The sequence below is a fragment of the Mustela putorius genome, unplaced genomic scaffold (genome assembly GCF_011764305.1).
Source record: "Mustela putorius furo isolate JIRA1106 unplaced genomic scaffold, ASM1176430v1.1 tig00000242_pilon_pilon_pilon, whole genome shotgun sequence".
Classification (NCBI taxonomy): domain Eukaryota; kingdom Metazoa; phylum Chordata; class Mammalia; order Carnivora; family Mustelidae; genus Mustela; species Mustela putorius.
Genome location: NW_025421325.1, coordinates 8,465,295 through 8,490,002, shown reverse-complemented (window position 1 = coordinate 8,490,002; position 24,708 = coordinate 8,465,295). Strand labels below are relative to the sequence as shown.

Here is a 24,708-nt window from a genome sequence, read left to right as displayed (position 1 = left end):
AATGAATGGCAGAGAATGTGAATAGGTATTTTTTCCAAAGAAGACATACAGACGGCCCACAGGTACATAAAAAGGTGCTCAACATCACTCATCATCAGGGAAATGCAAATCAAAACAACAATGAGATATCACCTCACACTTGTTAGAATAACTGTTATTAAAAAGACAATAAAGAGGGGTGCCTAGCTATCTCAGTCAGGAAAGCATGCAACTCTTGATCTCAGGATTGGGAGTTTAAGTCCCATGTTGGGTACAGAGATTATTTAAAAATAAAATCTTAAAAAAAAAAAAAAGCTACTTTCACTTAAGACTATCCTTAAAAAAAAAAAAGGAATAATAACAAGTGTTGGAAAGATGTAGAGAAGAGGGAACCCTCATGCACTGTTGGTAGGAATATAGATTGCTATAGCAACTATGGAAAGCAATATGGAAGTTCCTCAAAAAATTAAAAATAAACTATCTTATAATACAGCAATTCCACTTCTAAGTATCTATCTGAAAGAATGAAAAGACTACCTTGTAAGGATATGTATACCCTCATGTTCACTGCAGCATTATGTATAATAGCCAAGACATGGAAGCAATGTGTATCCACCAAGAGATGAATGGATAAAGAATATGTTTGCTCTTCACAAGTGTGTGAACACATACACACACACACACACACATAAATATATCAGTGTATTATTATTCATTCATTTAAATAAAAGGAGATCTCCTATTATTTAGGATGGACCTTGAGGGCATTATGCTAACTGAAATAAGCCAGACTGAGAAAGAAAAATACTTTATAATCTCACTTATATGTGGAACTAAAAAAAAAAAAAACCCAAAACCAAACAAACAAAAAAACTGAACTTAGAGATACAAAGAACAGACTGGTAGTTGGCGGGGAGAGGAGATGGCAAAGATGGTCAAAAAGGTACAAACTTTCAATTATAAAATAAATAAGTCCTGGTAATGTTCAGCATGGTAACTATAGTTAATCATACTATATTGTATATTTGAAAGTTGCTAAGAGAGTAGATTTTCATCACAGGAAAGAATTTATAACTATATATGGTGATAGATGTTACCTAAATAAACTGTGGTGATCATTTTGCAATATATACATATTACAAAATATACATTTTGCAATATATACATATTATACATATTATCAAGTCATCATGTCATACACCTGAAACAAATATGTTATGTATGTTAATTTTATTACAATTAAAAAAAGGAAACACCCTGATGCCATTTACTCCAAGGAAATAAAGCAATCTCTCAGTTGTAGAAAATTACAAGGTACAAGAATAAAAGCTAAAAAGTTTAGCAGTCACGAAGCCTTAGCCATGGGAGGCATAAAGAATTCTAAGGATTTTTTTCCTAACTAAAAATACTTCAAATCTAGAATCTGAAGTCTGGCCAAGCCTATTTGTGAGCAAAATTACTTTAAAGACTAGAGCAATTGTGGCTTTGTAAAAGAAATCATTAGAAGAATTTAAGTATTTAATTTCATATAAAAATGAGTCTCTTTTAATAAATTCTCAGGAATATCTAAAGTACAGTATGAAGTACATATACACCAAACTGTCCGACCATTTCTCTAATGACAGGAACTTTTGGGAAGGTGATAAAGTCAGTCTAATACATTGTTCCAGGAGGTCTTGATTAAATGTGCCCTTATAGTGGTTCTCCAGTAATTTTAGACACAGACACACACACACACACACACACACACACACACACACGCATGCCCACATGCACACAGACACACACCCATATTCAAAAAAGCAGAAGAATCCAGCTTTAAGGGATGGAAGAAGTAGCTTGTGATTTTGCAATTTCAAGGCATATTCGGTTTCAATTAAATGAAAGAAGGTACGCTCACAATTTTCTTTGAGAACTTTAATTGCCTGGAGGGAACTTAGATCTCCTGACATTAGCTCTACCAATTATTTGAAACTAAATTTCCCATCTGAGCATAAAGTATTAGACAAGCAACTTTCTTTGGTGTGACACTGTTAAAGACTACACATGAAGATACTCAGTTTCTATTTGAGGGTGTAAATCATCATTTCATCTGTTTTCATATTTGTAGGACTACAGCCTATGGCTGAATGGTATAGTCATTTTTCTCTGCAACTAAACAAGGTAAATAAATGTGATATATTGGCACATCACGCCACCACTCTGCATATGGTGCGCATTAAGGTTGTATTCATTTGCCATATGAATATAATTCCTTTTACCACATCTACTATTAGTTACAAGCAGTAAATACAGAGTTGTTTTGCTGGAACTCGAGGGCCTGCATTACATCATGGAGCACTAAACATCCTGGACCTTCTGGAGAATTTCATAAACGTAGTAGTTTAATGTCACCTGAACTTGAACACTGCCAACATGCTGCTTCAAACCCAACTTGATGAATTCTTCAAGAAAAAAAGAAAAATACAGGGCAGTCTTAGTGTTAGTACAACAGAATAGGCCAGAAGTCAGGCCATAAGGAAAGCTCTCGATGAGGGGAATACAAGAACTCATGCTCTAGACAAAGAATCAGATCAAGAGTTGTACCCCAGGTACAGCAAGGCTACTTGTTTCGAGCACTGCTTTTATATTCAGAATAAAGTGAACATAAGGTTAAAATATCCAAACAATTTTCTTCCACTGTAGCTTACTGAAGACCCGTGATCAAGAAGATAAGAGTATATCTCATGACAAACTGATGCTTTGTTTCGTTACGCATAGGTTGTGCTTACTTTTTCCTTAAACAATGTATTTATTATAAAATTCCAAATCCACATGAAGGTGGGAGAAAAGAAGAAAGTGATTTCTTTTAAAAACTCATATGGCTCAGCACAAATATACATATCTTGGCATTTATGATCTATAAACAATACATCACAGCCGATTAAAAACAAAGTACAGCTGACTTTTCAAGTACTGATTTTCAAATTTACCAACATTACGTCCCCAAGTACATCCAGCAGATGGTGCTCTAGGACACCTACTTACAGAGAGTAGTACTGTTTGTGTTACATCTGCCTATATTTTGACAAGACAAAGAATAAGGATTTATCAGTAGCTTCAGTAAAACATATTAGGCTTTATGATAGAAAAAACATAATTCCTAAATATGTGCACAAAAATATACATATGCATAAGCACATGTGCACAGAAGCAACCAGTAAATAATTCACACCTGGACATATAATGATACTACTTTTCTTAGAGACTGATGAGTAGTCCATGTATATCAGTGGTATTTATAGTCATATGGCAAGATCATTCTAAATTCATTAAAAAAAAATTTAGAATGGCCGAAAGTTAGAATTCATTTTTAATTATAGCAGGAATGTCTCATTAGGGTGATACTAGTAAAATTAACAACAGTAGGATTTACGGTAATGACTGAGGTGATTGATGAGAGTATAACAAAATGAAGTTTTAGACAGAGAAAAAGCAGGGCAGCTATGGCATACAGTACTTTAAAAAACAGCTCTGTGGTCTGTTAGTGCTAGCCTTATGGTTAATAAAACCTTCTTTCTAATTAATGGTGCTGAAATATTCTTAAAGAACAGAATCTTGTTGTTATGAAAAAACTTCAATACTCCTGCTTTTTTTTTTTCTTTCAGTAGACGCCATTCCCATAAAGGAGAAAGCTGACATAGATTAGCATGTCTGATTGCAAAGAGGAAAAAAATGCCACCTTTCAATCAAATCAAAAACAGAATGTGAGAATGGAAAAGTACTTTACTGAAATACTATATACACACATCCACAAAACACCCTCAGTCAGCAACCATTTGCTTCTCAAGCTAATCAACTGCTTTTAAAAAAAAAATTACTCAGAAGCCTGAAAATTCTTAATAAGCATTTAATTTTAAGTTTATGATCTAGTAATACAAAAATCATAGATAGTAACTATTTTGTAAATTTTCATCTCGTTTATAAGATCATTTCAAAGTTTAAAGTATTTAAATGTCAACAGAATGCACTGGGGCACATTTTCTCCAAAATTTGCGAATATACAGTCTGTATAGCACTATTCTGAGGAAAAAAATGCATGTTTCAGTAAAGCATTTTGGTACACAAATGCAGTTGTAAAACACAAAGAGTACTAGGGGAAAGGGAGGTATGCTTCCATGGAGAAAATATCTTTCGTTAAAATGTTCTCGGTTAATTTTATTTAAAAATCTACAACTAAGTGGAATTGTATCTTAATTTTTCTTTTTGGTAAGAAAATTGCATTCCACAGGAGATAACTATCACAAAACAAAAGAGTCGAAGATGAAAAACTATCTATTATACAGGAAAACAAGGTTTTTGCCACGTGATCTAGGCAGAGTTTATAAAACATGTGTATCCTTTTAAAAGCCCAAGATAAACTAAATATAGGTTTTATGCAGCTGAATTAGCCAGATTTTGCCCAAGTAAGGTGTAATTTAATACTGGATAACATGATTTTTTAAAAAATAGGAATAAAGCTATGAACTTCACATATAGCACTAATGTCAGATTTATAGAAAACGGCGCAGGCATATGACCCTAGGAAGGAAAATCACTAGCTTATTCTCATGATTTTTGGGGCAAAAAAAACAAAACCACACAAAAACTAAATGCTTGAGTGAGACCTATAAAATGCAGAAAAAGCAATAGTTTAGTTTTCTTTAATTTTCTCTTCAAGAGAGAGAAAAAAGTCTGTGTGCAAATATTTAAGTTGAGGCATTGTGTGCATTTATAGACCAGGCTGAAATTATATGTTAAAAAAAAAAGTGTAGCTGTTTCTTAAAGGTCATTTATATTGCATCCAGGAGATAAAATGTAGGAATAAGCATAAGCTAAAATTCCTCATCTGAAAAGCTCTGACTTCAGCGGCTGCATCGTGGAGCCATCAACGAGCCAGAGGCTTATAAAATCTGAACCAGTCTGCATAAATGTGTAAAACACAGTTCACATGCATGGTAAAAATGTTTTTTTTTTTTTTTGAAAAGCTTAAACTGGCTTGTTCATTTTTCTATTCTAATGCGTGGAAATTCTCATTATATGAAAAAGTGCCTATTTGTCTTTCTCCCAGATTCATCCTTCAGAGCTAAAGCAAAATTAGATTGGGAGATCAGACACTATAAAAGGGCCAGAAAGGATGAGGTTCACTTTGAGAAAGGTAATTTAATTTAGTCAAGATACAGTACAATTTTCTACAATTTTTATTAGATGTGCTGTTATGTTATTCTTTTATTTTTCTTCTCTTTTCATTACCAGCATTACTAGGAGTTAATATCCACCATACTGCAGACAATGAGAGGGTATAGATGAACTGCTTTATGAAAAATATAACATTATAATATATACTCTAATGCCAACAAGATGGTGTTTGTGTGGTGATTTATTTGCTCTGAGCATTCTGTGCTTCTGATAACACCTTAAGTCAGTTACTATTGTTGCTTTCATTTTACAGACAAGACAGAAGGACCACAGCAAAGCTCGGAACTTAGATTTGCTTTAACTCCAAACTCCAGGATTTGGTCAATGCTATTTGATTCATTTTTTTTAGAGGACAAGCATGTAAAAACCATCTCTAGGATGATTTATAAGGTATTTAAATATATATTTCTCCCTTCTGGAAAAGCTGAATATTTCTAGTTTAAAAATACACGTTAATTTCTGAATAACGGCCACTACATATAAGTGTTGCTAATAAGCCTTTAGCTACTTCTCAGAGTACACATTGGTAATGACCATGTATAACATATAGAACACAATTAGGTCATGAAAATAAAAAAACAAAAACCAAACCAAAAATTCTTTTCTTGTGTTTGGAATGCTGTAGGTGAATGAAACACATTATTTGAAGGCAAGAGAAAATTCTTCCTAAATATTTTTAGCTAAGTAACAAACTGTATATTTATTATTTATGTCAAGCCTAGGTTTGTCTTAGATCATTTACTAAATCTCAGTAACTAAATTTATAGACAGAGGAAAAAAAGAAATTGAAAGTAGACCCTCCTAAAAGGCCAGAAATGAAGAAGGAGCAGAATATGAGTCCATAATGTAAAGAACATGAAGTCTTTCTCAAACAGAAGTGACAAAATCCCTGAAGTCTACATGTTTAAAAATTTTATAATTACATATAAAATGCAGATGTCTGTATAAATATGAGGAATACACAGACGCACTGCCCCCCCCACTGAAACACATACACCAAGTCTGTATTATCCAAAGCATCACAGTCTTAAGGTGATTTTTCATATTCTATTTGTATGGGGAATCGTCCCTGATTTGAGTAACATACGAAATATATATTGGAGGATTTAATAAAAATTATGTTTACCCATCACATAAAACAAGAAAAAAAATATTTCCCATACAGTTCTTTTAAAATTATATACTGGTTTTTTACTAAATATTTTTTGAAATATTTAATTATAATATTATTAATTTAATAATTAAAGGTTTCATTTTCAATCAAATATTAGACATTTAACAAGCACAGCTTGAAGAAGTCAATCCAAAATGTGATGGACTGAAACATATTCAGACTATTTCATAATTTGGAGTGAAGTACCACGATATTCAGGTAAAGCAATCTGGGACAAAATGGTGCTTCCTTAACCAAATACAGGGCAACTTGCTTTAAATTAAGAAACTGTAAATATTTAAGAGCAGTTAAAATGCTCTACCTTATGAAGTAAAAATCTAAAGCTATTCTTGCAGGAACTCTTCAGTGTTGTCATAATCATTTTAATTAAATTCTCATTTTTCAGGTGGTCCCTTTAATTGTTTTCTCCTACTTCTTAATGTGTTTTTCTAAAGCCATTTCTTTTCTGCAGCTGTGTGCGATTGGTTTTAATGGTAGCTGCTTCCTTTTTTGCCTTCTGTGAATTACAATTTTAAATGGTTACACATTTTTTGTTTTACTGCCTTCAGCATAGTTTCATAAAGATGTTTAAGGCTGTTGGTGAACATATTCATTTCCCATCTGAAAAACCAAGAGCCAATTTGAATATTCCATGTTGGCCTTTTATAACCTGTTTTATCTTTTAATATGTAAATGAAAGCATATTCTTTATAAAGACTGGTTCATTTCCACAAAATTATAATTGTTCTTTTGCTCTCTTAAAATATGAATTTGATAAACAAGATAATATGTGGTTGCTCTTTTATGTTATATCTTGTTCGTGAATGGAACACCTCTATTTGGTGACAGCCATTTCCAATGAAGAACTAGCATTTTCAGTTCATAAGAATAATCTGTAATATGGAAAAGAGATTTCATAGTTGCACTTGAGAATTATCAATGCTAACAAAACATACTTGAAAGGCTATCTAGAACTTTCTTAAATTATAACTAAGAAATTAAAAAGACTTGATAATTCAGTTTCACTTTCACCATGATAAAAAACATTAATTCACTGCAAAATGTTATTATATATCACTTATAACAGTTTACTTATAAAATAAGTTTGTACTTACTGCCTGGGTTATCTCCAATCCCGCTGCTTTTTCCATTCCAGTACCAGAGCAGAAGGGTCGCGTCACGTGATCCTGAGAGAATGTAGCAATTTCCCCCAATATAGGACTCAGAACGAGTGAGGCAAGTGACCACATCCCAATGGCCAAATACCACCTGAGTCAATTTTCCTGAAATACAAAACAATTTTCTTTAAAACTGCTATAAAATTTAAAAAATTCCTGTGACTATTTCCTTTGTAAGATAATGAAGTCATATTATCTCAGATTCTGATGATTCAGAATTTACAACATGGATGGAACTAGAGCGTATCATGCTTAGCAGAATTTACAATCAAATGTGATCTGGCCTAACCTAAAAGTTTTCTTCGAATATTAGTAACAACAAAAATCAATTGAACAGTGGTAACATTTCTGAAAGACATAATGTTAAAAATTTTTGAGGAACATGGTACCATATCATTATACATGGCTACTATAAATTCCAAATGAATCACGTCTACTGATTAAAGCAGGCCCAGAAGAACTTGCATTTGGAATGACTTCAGCAATATCTTAAGTTCCTTTGTATGGTTCAAAGCACAATAAAACTTAGGTGGTGCCTTTCTTTAAGTACTCTATAATTCAGACTTTGCTAATACAAACTTCTCTCTGAATCAGTAAAGATTTAATGTGCTTCTTTTTTTCAAAGTGTTTTATCCAAGGATGATATAAGTCACTTTGGAGAGTTTCTGTTCTTTTTAAATCAGAATTACATGAACTAAGTTTTGGTAAAAAGACTAATATATTATGATTGCAATTAGAGCTGGGCCATTCTTTCTTTGTTTTGATTGCCTGAATGATGAAAATTCCTTGGTGAGTGATGATGAAGTTAAGATAATGGCAGTTTATCGAACATTAATGACTGGGGACAAAAGGGAAGAAGCCAGTACACTTATTATACATCTCGGGACGGCTTCAGACACAGGATGAATTAGTCACGTAACAGTGCTGGGAAAAAAAGTAAAGCCCCCACTTTGAGAATCTTTGTTTAAAAATCAGATATGGTGTTTATAATTCATACAAACTTGTCTAAAGAATGAAATAGCTATAGCAGCCCTTCTACTACATCCCTATGGTTTCTAAGCTAACATTTGCCTTTGAAATGTCTATAGAACTACAGATGAATGCCATAGTGTGTCTACCTCTAATAATCAGCAATGAGGTGGGTTTTTAAATTTTTATTTTTAAAGAAGTATTTCAGTGGGGTCACATAAATAGAATTCAAATGTTCAAGAAGAAAGACCTCTAAGCTGAAAAAAGATTAATATGCCTAAAAAGTCCGTGTTTAATTTGGAAACATCATAACCTATCCGAAAGTTTAAGGTCTCAGTTAAGTATTAGAATCTGAGTGTATTTAACTTTTCAAGCTCATCATGAATATAACTAAAAAAGTACTTCTGTTAATTTTTTTAAATTCTTCATTTTAATAAGTCTGAAGCTTATTACAAAGGCTGCAAATTTTTAAAAAATGCTGAAGAATATTTTACTTCACTCAGCACGCCATATACAGTGGGTTCCCTCTTGCAGCTTACTACTAGTAACTTTAAATTCAAATTCATTTCAGTCTCAAATTGCACAAATTATAAAGTGTATTTTTTCTCCCATGAATAAAGATTTTAGTCAAAACAGGTGTTTTAACTACTGAAGGTTAAAAATGTGCACTTTTGAATTTCTCCAACCTTTAAATTGATATCAAAACATTTCATTTAAAAATCAGCTGTATTGATAAGGAATACGGTAAAGAAGAATTCAAAACTTCTTAGAACGAAAAAAATGGAAAAGAAAAAGAGCAAATTAAATATGAAAAGATATAATCATTTCCATATCATTTCCAATTTATCTGAAGAACAAAGTGAAGAGGTTTCATGGTAAAATGGGTGGGGTTAGAGTAAAGGCAGGCCTTCTTATAAGGGGTAAGACAAAGTTAGAAAACTTAATTAGAAAATTGAAGGCTGAATTAGTGAGTTTTAACTACTGAAAATAACTGAACACATCATATTGTTGATTATGCTTTTTGACAACAGAATATTAAGAGTTATTTCTGTCTCAGCCTAAACCTGACTATGGAGAACATGTAAACTCCAGGAATGATTTAGATAGGTTACTGAGGGTAAGCTTATTTAAGATTTGATACCTATCACCTCAGTGGTTTGTGGGAGTAAGGAGGGGAGTGATTATAATTAAGGAGGTACATGAGGCACCAGGTGCACAGGAAACCCACGTGCTTCCAGGATGCTTGCAAAGGAGCAGCTCTTCACTTGGTAACTTACCTAATTTCCACCTCAGTGAGGACAAAGTGGAAAGATTTAATTGTAAAAATGGGATGAATTAACTATAGTGACAGAACTTTCCAAGATTCCTTTGTTACTTCTCAGTTAAGTCATAGCCCTGTATCTATAATATCAGTGTTAGAAAAATGTATACTCAGTCACTGTGATTTCTTTTCATTAAAATTTCCTAGTGTTTTAATCCCCCCCCAAAGTTATCACAATTATTTCCTATTCAACATTTATTGCACACCTACTAAGTGCCAAGCATCAGGCCCTCTTACATGCACATTGGTGGTAAATAGACATGATCCCAGCCCTCAGAATATTTAATGTCTAGTGGGGCAAAGAGACTTTAAACAAATACAAGCATATGTAATTATGAATAGCGTTAAGTATTATAAAAGGAAAAAACAAGGTAGGATCAGTGAGAATAGTGTAGAATGAATTTAGATTGGGCATCAAGGAAGAATGAAATGAGGGAGTGATATTTACATATTTACATTTAAAATGTTTCATATTTTAATACAAATTAAATATTTTCTACACTTTATACTTTGGACTCAACTCTGGAAAGCATTATTTTTTCAAGTTTACTTTTTCCTGTTCTGGCAGCCTTCCTCCGCAATCTTTGTTATTGCTATGGGGTTGAGGTTCACTCCTCCTAAATAAATCACAGCATATAAATACCTGCTGCTCTTTTTGGTAAATTATTTTCTGATAATCTCATAAGTGTTCCTCAACCTTTATTTTTTGTTTCCTTTAATACCAGTCCACCTCTCCACACACTAATATCAAATATTACCACAAGCACTAGAATATCCCTTTTTTGACAGAACAAATTTTCTAGTTAATGTTTTATTTGACAGCTGTGCTACAAATAAAAAAAAATTCAAGCTCAGGACTCTACACCACTGAATCTAAAATGTGGCCTGAAAATAATTCCCACTGCTGAGGGAAGGTTTTATTGTTGCCTCTGCTGTTCTGGTTGTGTCCCGAAAACATGATTTATGTTTAAAGAATTTTCCGTTACAACCATGTTTCTCTCCCCCACCCCACCTTCCCCCAAATCTAATAAGAGAAGGATTTTTTTTAGCGGGGGGAGGGGCCTTATGTGCTAAAATATAATTGAATTCAACACTTGTGATAGCTTTGCTATTATATATTACTGATCATACAATTTTCCTCTTGCTTCTTTGACAAACTTTAAGGAGAAAATATTTAATATTCCTGTTGTCAAAAAGCACAAACACATATTTACTCTAACTGAAATTATTTTAAATAAAACTACCATCAGAGTTTGTATATAAGATATTAAGATACTAGGACTATCATTTCAGGATTTTTTTCATAACTTTTCTGGCAGGTATAAATACTGTACAAGCTAAGTCCCACTGAAATGAAGTTTAAAATAAGGCTACTGCTTACAAAAATGTTTTACATATACACACACACTCACATATTTAAAAAAACAAACAAACAGTAAAGTGGAAGGTTTTTGGAAAGAGTTGGTTAGGAATGATATCCAGTTTATCAAGTCTGGAATGTTATTTAGCTTATCAAGTCTAATGTAACATGGAAGATATGCTAGGAACTTAGTGTTGTAAATTATAACATTTTCCCCCAAATTAACCAATACTGATAGGTACACCTACATAATATAATATGGTGGAATCACAAAGAATGCTACATTTGAAGTCAGAAGAGCTGTCTCCAAAGCCCAGTTCAATCACCACTGTCTATACGAATTTCAACATGTTATAAACCTTTCTAAACCTCAGTTTCATCATCTGAAAAATGGGGATAAAGATACCTGTTCTATCTATCTCACAGGACTGCTATGAGGCTGAAACAATATCATGCATATGAAAGAACTCTGTAAATTCTGAAGAACGGTGTGTGACAGTGTTATTTTAATTATTAGTATTACATAACGGTGAGGTTAACTCTACAAATATTAATATTCAGTGCTTTTTAAAAATGACATGGAATGTCAGCAAGCTCAAAAATCCTCAAATGTCAAAACTAAAGATTGACATAATATATGATTCCACTTACATAACATTCTAGAAGATGCAAAATTATAGATATGAAGAATAGTTCTGTAGTGCAAGGCTGAGGTGGGGGAAAAGGGAGACTATAAAAGGACAGTACAGGGAATTTGGGGGATGACAGAATTGCTCTGCATCTTTATTGTCATAGTTATGTAATTCTGCACGCTGCCCAAGCTTACAGGCCTTTAACCCAAAAAGAATTAATTTTATTGTATGTAAATTATAAAATAATTTTTTAAATGTGTAAAAAACCATAAGCAATCTAAGAGAATGTTTAAGAAAGTTCTGTAGAGGAACGTAGCAATTTTAGTCTGAATGTTTTACAAAAGGGAGCACAATTTAAGGTTAAATGATTTTAAGCTATCAAAATAGTGAAAGAAGAGGTTAAATTTTAAATTTAATTATTAAATCAGACAAAATTTGTTGTAATAATAATAATAAATTTTAGGAACACATCAATTCCCATGGCATTTTTAAAGAATTCTAGAGGAGTTTTAGGCTCAGTAGCAATCAACCTCATAGAGCCAAACATGCAGTAAGTACTACTTAATGAGAAAGACTTGAATAATGATTTTCTTTCTGGGCCTACAGAAGGTAGGATGCAAATTATAAGAAAACTAGATCACTGATTCCATTAAAAAAAAAAAAAAGGAGGTCATGGCATAAACGACTTCTAGGGTTCTATATGAACAGTACATATTTGACTATTTTTCGCTACTTTCTCATGGCTGTATTAAATACTATCAGCTTAAGGACAAAGTCCTTGAATAATAAACAATTAATTTTTCAATATATTATACTTATTAAGGCAGAAGCAAGGATTCATGCATTCTATAAAGATTATTAGCAAGACTGAAAAATGATTTACTCTAAAACATTAAACTAGAAGTTTGAATTAAAAATAATTTCCTATTCCTAACATATTTAAGCAAGATATTTGTAGATCTTAGCTTTAGTTAAAATAATCTGCTTCCACAGTATTATCAAGTTCTGATATGTTAATATCTAATATTAATTCTTTCAAATATTCAACTACCTATTTATCACAAGTTGATTTCTTCCTCTAACAGCTTCTAAAATACTTTAGAGAGACTTCCTTAAACTTTTCAACTTTTCTCAATATCTTATATACAAAAACTTAGAAATATTTTACTAGATTGGATCTTCCATCTTAATAGTGAGTTGATCTTGGTTTGTCCCTTAGGGAGATGCATGCAAATGACTATATGGACTTAAAATTTTATATTCTAACAAGAGCTCCTGTCACATATAAAATCAGCAGTCAGCTACTTTCCTTCATGATGGTGTAGCTTTCAGCAAGGGACTAGCAGAACTGAGTGGAGGCAAGGTATCTACTACTAAGAAATACACTTAACGACAATTTCCAGGAAGGAAAAACTGTGGGAAAATACATCAGTATGCATGGGCATCTGCTGTATTATTATGCATGTACACGTGTGTATGGCATTTACATACCTGGATATGATTGCAAAAGAATCATTCATTCTCTGAGCATGAGGCTTGGGAGACACAACTCCTATAAAAAACTGCCTCTTAAAAACATGCTGAAATTAACTTCATAGTGAACATGTAATAGATTTTTACTTAAAAGGGAAAAACAGTGTCTCTATGTTATACATTTTACAACTTTGTAATTACTGAAAGGAAGATGAGAGATCATTCTAAGCCTCTCAGTGCTACTTGTAGTTAACCTTAGTTCACTGAAGAAAGTAAGTTACCTGTGTCAGTAGAGTAGACTCGGAAACTCTTATCCCAGAAGCCACAGATGAGAATATAGCGGTTGTCCGAAGTGATGACAAAGCACTGGGAATGGACTTGAATACTTTGGTCTAAAAGGTCAGTGATTTGCCTCCTGTGCATTCCTGTATTGCTGGCTGTGAGAACAGAAGCAGAACAGAAATCCTGCTAAACCCACATATGTACAAAAATCCTATAGTTTGTAATGGGGGGGGTGGGGAGTGAGGGGCGGATGCAACACATTCCGGGATAAGAATATTTGATCTTTAATTTTAAAATTTGAACATAATAGTATTTGAAAAACCAAACAGGAAAATATATCCAGTTGTTGGGAGAATGTAGGTAGCTAAATTCAACATCTCATGAGAAATTTTGCCTAGAGGGAAAAATAATAACATACTACAGTTTCAAAATAGTACACAATTCTCAGAACATGCTTTCTAGCTCTTGGCAGGACCAAACTAGATTACAGTCTCCAGACTGCACCACAGTTAGGTTTGTATTTCTGACAATCTCATTACACCCATTGCCATGAGAATAGATTCCTGTTATGACAATCTATTACCTTTAACTTTTTGTCACAGGAAAGAGATATTAGAATTTAAATGTCATATATTTGAAATATTGTAGCATCTTGGAGTACTTTGGCTTTAACAGGTCTTTAATTTGACTAGATGTGAACTCCCATTTCCCTGTTTACACCTGCACTTGCATGTAGGGAAAGGGTAGAATGAATATTTATTAAAGATACTCGTAATTGAAAAAGTCAACGCACAGCACACTGCCACTTTCTTACTCCTTATGTAAGCAATAAAACAAGACAGCCTGGCAGTGTGTTTTCAAAGCCCTACAGAGCACCTGATATGGGGTTTGTCACAAGACACAAGGTCAGACACAGAGCGACATCAAGCACATAGGAAGAGTAATAATCCTTTAGAAATATACTATCAAGTGTCATTATCAGAAAAGGAATTTTCACTGAGATGCCTTTTTCGGAACCATGAGGCCAACCAAAGAGAAAGCTTTCTTTCTAGTGACCTAAGAGCTATTTCACCACCAACTTTCTGATACAAAAGATGGTTCTTATAGTAACAAAGGAACTTGACTGTATCAGAAATAAAAACAAATAAATTTTTGCATCTGTTCATTACATTCTTTGCATCATGGTATTCAGGGCTTTTTTTTTTTTAACTTCAACCTATAAAAGCATTATTCATTTTTTTATATAAATGCATTATTGATAAAAATAAAAAATAGAAAAATATTCATTTTACATCATAACTAAGATAATGTGATCAACCTAAGAGAAGGCTCAAAAAGTAATGCAGAAGAAAAAAAGTGTTCAAAATACTTTCCAGTGCTGTACTGGGAATCACTGGGGGACACAAAAATAAACTTTCCTGCTCTCATGGCAAACACGACAGGGCAAATGTATACATAGACACACGGCAAGATTCTGCTAGCATCTGTCTATACAACTTAACTGTGTAAGATTGTTAGATAACTATTTGATAATAAGCTTCATATACTTTTGGGGGATTAATGAACTAGAAAGTGACAGCAGTAGTACAAAAGGATAGAATTCTGTTTGGTGATCACTCCCCTGTTATCTCCTTCCCACACAAAGGGAAGCTGATGGCAAATGAAAAAAGCTTTTATGGGGATCATAGTGCATCAAAGAGAGACATTAGTATCCTACTGCAGTGAAGCTGTGTGGTACAATTTAGATCTTTTATTCCAAGAAATCTAGCAATTAAAGACAAGGTGTGTAGTACTTTCTATACTGGTCACTACAGTACTTCATTCCATATGAAAACTAAAAATGGTTATTTTTGTTATTATTTATATGACTTTTGTTTCTATGATATAAACCTTCACTGGTCTTCGACCTTTTCTTTTTTTGGGGGGTGTGGTCTCTTAGGAGGACCTCGTTTCACCAATCTGGGCACATGCATAATTTTGAATTGAGTGACCACAATGTACCCCCTCTCTCCAATGGGTAAAGGCTGATGCTCTTTCAGCACTCAGATGAACTATTTTCTAAGTAAATGCTTACCTGTAATTTAATATTGCAACTCTCCCCCATCCATCCATCCGTCCAACCATCCAATCTATATAACTTATCTACCTCACAACTGCCTTTCCTTTATCTTGTTTTCTCTGGAGATTCAGTACTGAAGGTATTTTTATTTAATGAAAATTAGGTATATTTGTCTAGATAAGCAGTCTTCAAACTGGGGCATGCATACCCCTGGCAGGAGGGTGGTATAAGATTTCCCAAGGGATAAACAGGCACAGATGGTTTTAAGGTAATCAATTTCTAGTTCCTCAACTTTTGTATGTTCTCTTCTCTGAATCGGATTTGCCCGAGAACTCTCTGAGTTTTCCTTCCTCAAATCTCTTTTTACAGATTCTTCTTCCACTAAATGAAATAATGGCATGTTTCCTTCCTGTCCAGAATCTTACTATGGTACTTTATCTCAGGGTATAAAAATCTCTTGAGATGCAAATAAAGGGACAATTCAAAATACTGATGTGAGACTGAAAAGTGAATGCCAAGGTATCAAATCATTCTGCAGGGCAGGTGGTTTCCAATTCATTGCTTTCAATAAGATGGTAGGAGGATCGCATCATAATTTCAATTGATCATTAAAAATAAATTTCAATGATAGATAGTTAAAATGATCATAATGATAGACCATGAAAATAATTCTTTTTTTTTTTTTTTTTTTTTTTAAAGATTTTATTTATTTATTTGACAGAGAGAAATCACAAGTAGACGGAGAGGCAGGCAGAGAGAGAGAGGAAAGGAAGCAGGCTCCCTGCTGAGCAGAGAGCCCGATGCGGGACTCGATCCCAGGATCCCGAGATCATGACCTGAGCCGAAGGCAGCGGCTTAACCCACTGAGCCACCCAGGCGCCCCATGAAAATAATTCTTAATAATAGATTACTATATAAATTTTGTCATATAATTTGGAAAGAGTTCAAAGATTTGACATTGTTAAAACAAAATTCTTTCCTTTGCCATCTATTTTCTTATGTAAGTAACTTTCCTCAGAGCTTCCACCAGCTTAAAAAAAAAAAAAAAAAGACAGGATAGAACCATTGAGGAATTCCGTCTCATTCAGCAACAAATAGTGCTCATTCATGAATATTTGAGCAAAGATGGGAGGAAGTGGAAGCCCTATCCATTTCATTAAAGATGTATTTCCAATAAATGTTTGTTTTTTAATAATATCTATTAAAATTTATAATTTTAATAAGTGGGTATTCATAATATTTGTAATGATAACTCAGTGCAGATTAGTTTTTAGAAAAACTGAGTCTTATGGTCATAGGAAATTTTAACATTTAAATTTACAGACCTATGTTTAATTTTCCACATATTTTTATTGCTGAAAAGTAAAATAGGGTAATCACTTTTGAAAAGTTAAAACAAAATTGTGTAGGGGAAGCAGGATAAAAATATAAATTTAAGATGAAAAAAGGAATAATACAAAATTTTCAACCATAAAGAGCTTGTTTGTACATTTTTTTAAAAAACAGAAAGTGGTGACTATCAATTCACTTTGATATTTAAATTCCATCGGATATATTTAAAGTTGCACACGTTATGCAAAAATAACCTTTGCAACTATATAAACTTGTGGTGAAAACTTTCAGATGCTACATTACACATATGTGAGAAGGTACGTGGTTTTATTTTATTTTAAGATTTTATTTATTTATTTATTTGACAGACAGAGATCATAAGTAGGCAGAGAGGCAGGCAGAGAGAGAGGGGGAAGCAGGTTCCCTGCTGAGCAGAGAGCCCTATGCAGGGCTCCATACCAGGACCCTGGGATTATGACCTGAGCCAAGGCAGAGGCTTTAACCCAATGACCCACCTAGGTGCCCCAAGGTAACATGGTTTTAAACAGTATTTTAGGGGATAAAGGAGTGAATGGTCCAGTGACCAGTAATGTAGACTAGGGAAGAAAACTATGGCCTGGGCCTGGTTTTGTGTATAAACTTTTACTGGAACATAGCAATACTCATTTGTTTATATATTGTCTATGGCTGCTTTTGTGCTATAACAGAGCTAAGGGGTTGTGTCTGAGACCTTATGGTCTACAAAGCCTAAAGTACTTACTATCTGGCCCTTTACCAAAAAAGTTTACCCATGCCTAATCGTCGTGAAGGGTGACAGTTTGCTCAATCATTTAATTAGACTTGACTATAGGATATTCATTGTAAAGTTTTATGGTAAATGCTGATTTATACTTCATAAATAATGTTTTTAAAGGACCTATCAAGTGGACTTTATTTTCCTGACTTTTAAAACTTTACCCAAGTGATCACTTTATTTTTTAACATATGGCAAATCATAAGTACTCAAAGCAAAAGATGATTTAGGAATCAGAGTAGTATTTATCCTTGCGGTGGATAATTCCTTCTTAGATTTCAGCTTATATGTTGGGGACTGATAAATGAATCAGTTTTGAGCTTTTAGTGAGTTATTTTAATTCATTTGCAAATGGTAGTCACTTAGCTTTCTACTGAAATAAGGGTTTTAAAGACAAAAAAGGTGACCCACACATAGGGAACACCCTGGATTTTAAAATAAGTCAGCTCACTCATCTGCTTTATTTAAAAACTTAAAAATTTTTAACAAACTCATGTGCCCAGGAAATTTAACAAAATTACAAGCTAAACATCCAAATCGGTAGCATACCCCTACAACTAGGCAATTAAGTTTTTTTATTCTAAAAGTTACTGAATAGCATCTTTAAAAACAAGAAATGTTAATATGTTCATATCAGTAACATTCTCAGTGAAGCCACATCCGAAATCCCCCACCCATGAGATGAAAAATATTAAACTAGAGATTTCAATTAACTGACTCAAAAAGCACAGAAGCAATTAAGTATTCAAAGTCATTTGCCAGGGATGCTCATTTCATCCCAAAGGCCCTTCCTGGTCTCCTCCCTTTTCCTTTTTTCCCCCTTGAACAAATTTAACCTCCAATGGCAATTTATTGGGCTGTAGGACCACAGGAAAATGAATACAAATATCTCAACACTGCCATTGGCTGGGCAATATATTTCAACTTCGAAACTGCTCTGCAATTGCACATTAATCCCCTCAGACTGAACAGAGGGTCCAGGAAGAAAGGATTGATCTCCTTTAATGATGAAACCCTGGCACCACAGTTTTATTTTTCACAACACAGTGCTGCTAAGAACCCCACTGTTATTATGAAAATTTCCCTAGCAAAGGAGCTCCATCACATTACCCGTGCACCAATTCATCATAACGTGCTTCGCTCCTGCTCATCAACAAGTCTGAGTGATGAAAAGATCCAATATTATCCTGACAGTACTTCATGCGCATTCTCAATCACACATTATTACAGCATCCATATTAATTTTCAGTGACACGCGTCCTAGGCCTGTTCAAATTAGGCAAACCAACGAGGGGGAGTTGATGAAATACCAGCATAGCCACAGCTCATTGCATTCCAATTTGCATGCAAATGGTTTATCAGGAAAATTCCATTCCCAGCAACCAGCAAGTGAAAAACAACTGTAATCTACACTTCAGGGCCACCATACAGAGCTTAATGAATCGCAAAGAGAGAAAGAAGTGACAGACCTATGAGAGGATCGATTTCCACTGGCAGCTGGTATGGCTGGTCTTGTACTGCACCTTGATGAGCTGGAATTCACAAAAGATTAAAAAAAAAGCATTATTTTTCATATACTAAACTATATAAAAATGCTTAAGTCAAGTCTTACATAGAATTGCTTCCAACGTCCAAATCTCTCAATCACTTTTGTGAAATTTAAAGAAAAAAAATCCAGGTGCTTTTATGGCTAGCTTATGAAACATTTATTTTAGATTAGTGCTGTTCTGAACATGTGCCATCAGCAGTGGCTCCAGTCCTGGGCCATAAGCTATAGCAGATGCTTGACTGGCAACCTCTGATGCTGCAACAAAACAAAATTAAGTGGTAAAGTGCGCTGAAAACAAAATGTGACAACCATCTGCTGACTGTAGCAAATACTGTTTTTTTGTTACTTCTTAAAAAGGCAGTTTTGAATGCTGCAGCACAAAGGATCCACAAAAACGTCAATTTATGATGGAGAAAGGGAAAGCTCTAAGTCAGGGAACATTTAATGTTTCATCCATCACTTAAAACCAATCAATTGAAAGTTTGAATAAAAATAAAGAAAGCTATCTGCAGATAAATGTTTTAGTTAAGTGCATTTGGCTGAAATGTTTTCCTCAAGATTGGATTGAGGTTTTTAAGAAAAGTTTTATTAATATTTAATATTTCCATGGTTTCAATTTAAAAATACTCTGAGAAGCAAATGAAAAAGAAAAATCAATCCATACTAAGAACAGTTCGTTCAATTCTCAAAATGGTTCTAAAGATTCTTGCATACTTATTTTGTTATTGAAAAGAGATTCAGAGGGCAGTTCCCTTGTGAAAGGTAGAAGGACCTAGGGTAAAGAGGAAGAGAGTTAGGGAGCAGGAGCCACTGCCTGCTGCTTATGCAGACTTAGGCAAGCATAAACCCAAAAATTAAGGGTTTGGAGAAGATCTTTTCAGCTTTGTGATTCTGACAGTTAAACTCTGGCCCTTTCCCAAATTATTTTCCCTGAATGACTCAGCCATTCACTCTGGTCAGTATCTCCCTTTTATAGACTCATCAGCATTTAAACTACGGCTTAGTTGGTATCAGAACTCTGCTTAATACTGTCATATTTTAGGAAATCTTTCAGACTGTCCTTGAGGAGCTGAAAAGAAAAATGGGGTACATTCCAATGACTTCATTAGATTATTTTTAAAACTTATTATGTCATCATTTCCCCATTAGCAAATACCAACTTTTCAAGGTGGTTTCAAAGATCATTAATACTGATAAAATACCTGTGTAAGTACAATGTTAGCACTAAAAATTATAGTTGAGTATGTATAAGAAATTAAAGTAGCTGAAGAAAGGATACTATATAACAGTCTGTTTTACCGAAGGTATATTCTGCTGATCACTGGCTCTGCCAGCAAAGAACTCACAGGACACATACAGGGAATGTTCAGGGAGAATGCACCAGAGTCTCTAAATCACCCAACAGTGCCCTTTACTTCTAGTAATACCAGTGTTGATCAACATTAACACCTTGATAATTTTTCTCTACTTCTCTTAGAATCTGGGATCGCAGAGACATGAAAGACACAGTGTCAGTGAAATTTAGGAGGGTAACTTTCTTTGGCCATGCCTCAAATTCCAGTGCTGCTGACTGCTACAATGCTGACTGCCCGTGTGACCTTGGGCAAGTTAGGTAGACTCTGTGTTTCAGTTTCTTGATCAGTAAAATGGGTTAGACTGAACAATATGGAATTAATAATACCTGACATTTTGACTAAAAAGAGGCGATTTCAAATGGTTCAACCTAAATATATAACCTAATCCTAAGACTGTTAAGGAAATTCAGTGAGTTAGTACATGAAAAGTGATTAAAACAGTATCTAGAACCTAGAAAATGCTCTATAACATTAGCTGCTATTCTGTTATTTTGTTCACAGGCCCTGTAAAGTCCTGTGAAGGAGAAGGAAAAATAAAGCTTTTTTTTTCCCCTTTTTTTTAAAAATCGGGTCTCAGAAACGGTTGAAAGAAATGACAGGAGCTAGCTGTCTAATGAACAAACTACAGAAATCATAGTTTCTTAGAAAAGGACCAGAATCTAATTTTTTAAAAAAAGTAGCATAACACGAATTTGATATTCACTGTAGAAAGACTGTTAGGGATTTTTGACATTTTTGTTCCTGACATTTGTTTTAAATCAAGGCATATTAAGGCAAGGGAAAGATAGAACAAGATAGGATGAAAGATCAGGTTTATATAAACATACTTAAAATGGGACACAGATTTAATAAAATGGATGCTTAATATTTTAGGTGTAGGTATAATCTCAGAATTGGAGATCACACTGTAGAAGGATAACCACCTGTGTATTCCCATATGTATTTATCTGGTGAGGAGTTTCTGTGTCATACTGCAGAGCCAGAGTGTGGGAACAAAACACAAGGTACAAGTTGTGTCTAAATGGCTGTCTCTCAATTGTACGGGTCCCCAAATGAGGGACGACTATCCACAGAGTGGAAGCCAAAGGCATGGGAGGTAAAATAATTCACCTGAGGCAGAGCAAAGGAGAAGTTTATTGAATATGCTGGAGGGCAGTGGTGGGTAGGAGAGCAGAGGAGAGACTGTCTGCAAAGAGGTAGTGGGTGGGAGCTGCTTTTAAAGGGAGAAAGTGAGGGGATTCGGCAACATACGGAATCTTCCTCTCTTTGGGAACTGTGCCTCACTGTAAGTAGCCCATTGGTTAATTAGAATCTATGGGTATTTTGAGGCAGGGAGCTCTCTGGGTCTGTCTGGATTCTTTCACTCAAGCCTGCTTGCCTAAAATTGGACTCGACATTCCCCCCTGACAGATCAGCAATGATGAATCTTAGACATTCATGGAGAGGTTTCATCCTCAGTAGCACCGACACAAAGAAGGCTCACTGGGGAGAAAAACAGGCAAAGAACTGGGAAAACATGCAGTCCTCCAAGCTTTCCTCTCACAGAGCGGTAAGCTTGGGCTGTAGACTGCTGATGTACAGTGAGTGCTAGTCCGGCAGAGGGATGCTGCCCCTGAGGTACTTTACGTATCTATGGAAAAATTGGAAGCAGGGAAAAGAACACCCGACAACCGAGTACTAAGAGAAGCAAGTTTTCCAGTCAGGGAAATGGGCTTGCTGGCAATGGGCATGCCAGGAGCTCGTCATCAGTACCCTCAGAGGATCGGCTGGAGGCCTGGCAAGTAGCCCTTGGGTGGTGTCTGCTCCATTCCTGCCGAGCTTGCCCTTGGTGAGACTAAAGGAAAGACTGTGGCAGAGTAGCCAGGGCTTTCCACCAGCTGAAAGGTTTGTTTCTCCTTACACATGGTGTCACTCTGTTTGAACTGGCATCAGCGTGGCCACAAACAGCCCCCAGGATAGGCATCCTTTGTGTTGGCCCTGATGCTGCCACACACCGGGGCTTCTGCACAGCTCCGAGAGTAAGTGTACACTGACAAGGTAAGTCCTCTGGTGTATTTGATAGAATACACCAGCAGCATGCTCTTCCTCTAACACGTGGTACTAGAGAATCCAAAAAATGATAATCTTTAGTCCCAAAATATGTCATCTGTATGCACATTTACCACTGTAAGATAAGTTCACTGGAAGAAAAAGGAATAAAAGGACCTAAAAATAAAGATAAGATATACCTGCCTCGATTTCTACCTTCTCTATTTTTTCTGAAATCTATTCTCTAATCAAATATGGGCATTCATTTCCTTTCTAATAGCCAGGAAAGTGGCCTTATTTAATAAATTCTGATACCAACCACAGATTCTTCATGATGGGTAACCTTACTGAACAGTCAGTGCACCAAGTTTCTGCTTGAATGTCAATTCAATTCTGTTCCATTCGAAGAGCTTAGGCCCTGTTGAACTTATATTTTTTGCAACCAGTTCAGGTTTTATAATAAGCAGTACTTTATGCACACTTTACAGATTTAATGACAAGTTATCAGACTATTAAAATCTATCTTCTAAAATTTCCTACCTAAAACAATGGCTTGGAAAAAAGCCTATAATCCTCAGGACTTTAAAAGATTTTCCTTCTTAAAAACAGAATTTCCAAGTAGTGGCCAAAAAGAACAGTGCTAGATCCAGATCTCAACATTCCTGTTCTAATGAGAGGCAATAAATCATAGCAGTGTGATCATAAAATTAAAGTCAGAAGACTTGGGTTCAAACCTGGCTCTGCCACTGACTGGCCATATGTGATACTAAACAAGGCAAGATCCCTGGGGCTCAGTATCTTCACTGGTAAAACGTGGGGCTGGAGTAGATGAACTCTCTGGTCTCCTCAAACTTTGGTTTATGATTCTAATGGTTATTTCAATATCGGGCCATTGGTTACCCTAACACTTAATGGAAAAATAGAATGTACTTATAGGTATGTAGTATTTTTGGTGTGTAATTTACATGTTCTTTTTTCTATTATCCATGACAAATACTATGACGTCATCCGCAAAAAGGCACCTAAGTAGACAATCAAAAGTGATGAGTACATGATAAGTGGAAAAAAGGAGGCCATAAGATAAATAAATATATACTATTTATGGACACAATAAGGAATATAATTATATTAAGATAGAGAAATAATATTTATCTAAAAGGAATAAAGACAAACCACCAGATGCCAAAGAATAGTTTATGTTTTAACATTTGTATCCTATGCCTCAGAGGGGACTTCTTTAAGCCTTTCAAGCTATTAGAGATTTTGATTCAGATTAATGCTTGAAATCAAAAAGCTTCAATGCTGAGAGACATAACATACTGAAGTGGATATTACAGTATCTTTCTACAATGTTCGGCAGGTACTATGCAGCAGGATGATAGCTTTTTACTTACCAGGAAGGTTGTGCCACTTGTTCACGGCAAAGAGCCTGTTAGCAGTGACTGTGATCACAGCAGGAGTTGCCAAGCCAGGCTGGGTGTTAGCTGCCACATGAGTGACAGGGGAGTTGGACGGAAACTTTAGGACCATGATAACATCCTGCTGGGCTTGGTCTGTGAACATCAATGGACTCTGCAGGAGGAGATACTGTTGAGTGGGCATGACAAGACCCAAATATACAAGAAGGAAAAGACAACGGAAGACAAGAAAGAGAGAGGGTGCAGGAAAAGAAGAGGAAAGACTATGTTAACACAAGTTGCAACTGGGAGTGTGGTGAGCAGAAAGGTTTATAGAAACAGCAATTAGGACTGGCTTGTTTTTCCTGTATGTCTTTAGTTGAATGTTTTGGTGACTGAAGTAGGATAACATTAACAAAAACATTTAAAAAATCCGTAGATTAGCTCCCTTCCCCACCCCACTACCATGAAGGACTAAAGAAATGATGTGATTTAGATTCTAGGTAGGCAAAGTATTGGAGATTGCATTAAACCATTCCAATTGCTAATATATGTCAAGTACAAAAAAAAAAAAAGAGAATGAGGATAGGCAATAGGTACAAAAGCAAGACAGGGTAACTTCCAAAGATCA

General features: G+C 34.8%; 1 protein-coding gene across 2 annotated transcripts in view; it reads right to left on the bottom strand.

Annotated features, from left to right (window-relative positions):
- The window catches only part of LRBA (LPS responsive beige-like anchor protein), a 734,202-nt gene that overhangs the window by 23,199 nt on the left and 686,295 nt on the right, over nucleotides 1-24,708 (bottom strand). The window contains exons 50-53 of one of the 2 annotated variants that reach the window (XM_013059156.2): nucleotides 24,075-24,267; nucleotides 19,218-19,280; nucleotides 13,564-13,719; nucleotides 7,465-7,632 (exon numbers count right to left, since the gene is read on the bottom strand). In XM_013059156.2, the coding sequence (XP_012914610.2) occupies nucleotides 7,465-7,632; nucleotides 13,564-13,719; nucleotides 19,218-19,280; nucleotides 24,075-24,267 (580 nt within the window). The remainder of the gene's footprint in view (nucleotides 1-7,464; nucleotides 7,633-13,563; nucleotides 13,720-19,217; nucleotides 19,281-24,074; nucleotides 24,268-24,708) is intronic. The other variant, XM_004758045.3, reaches the window with a different exon arrangement.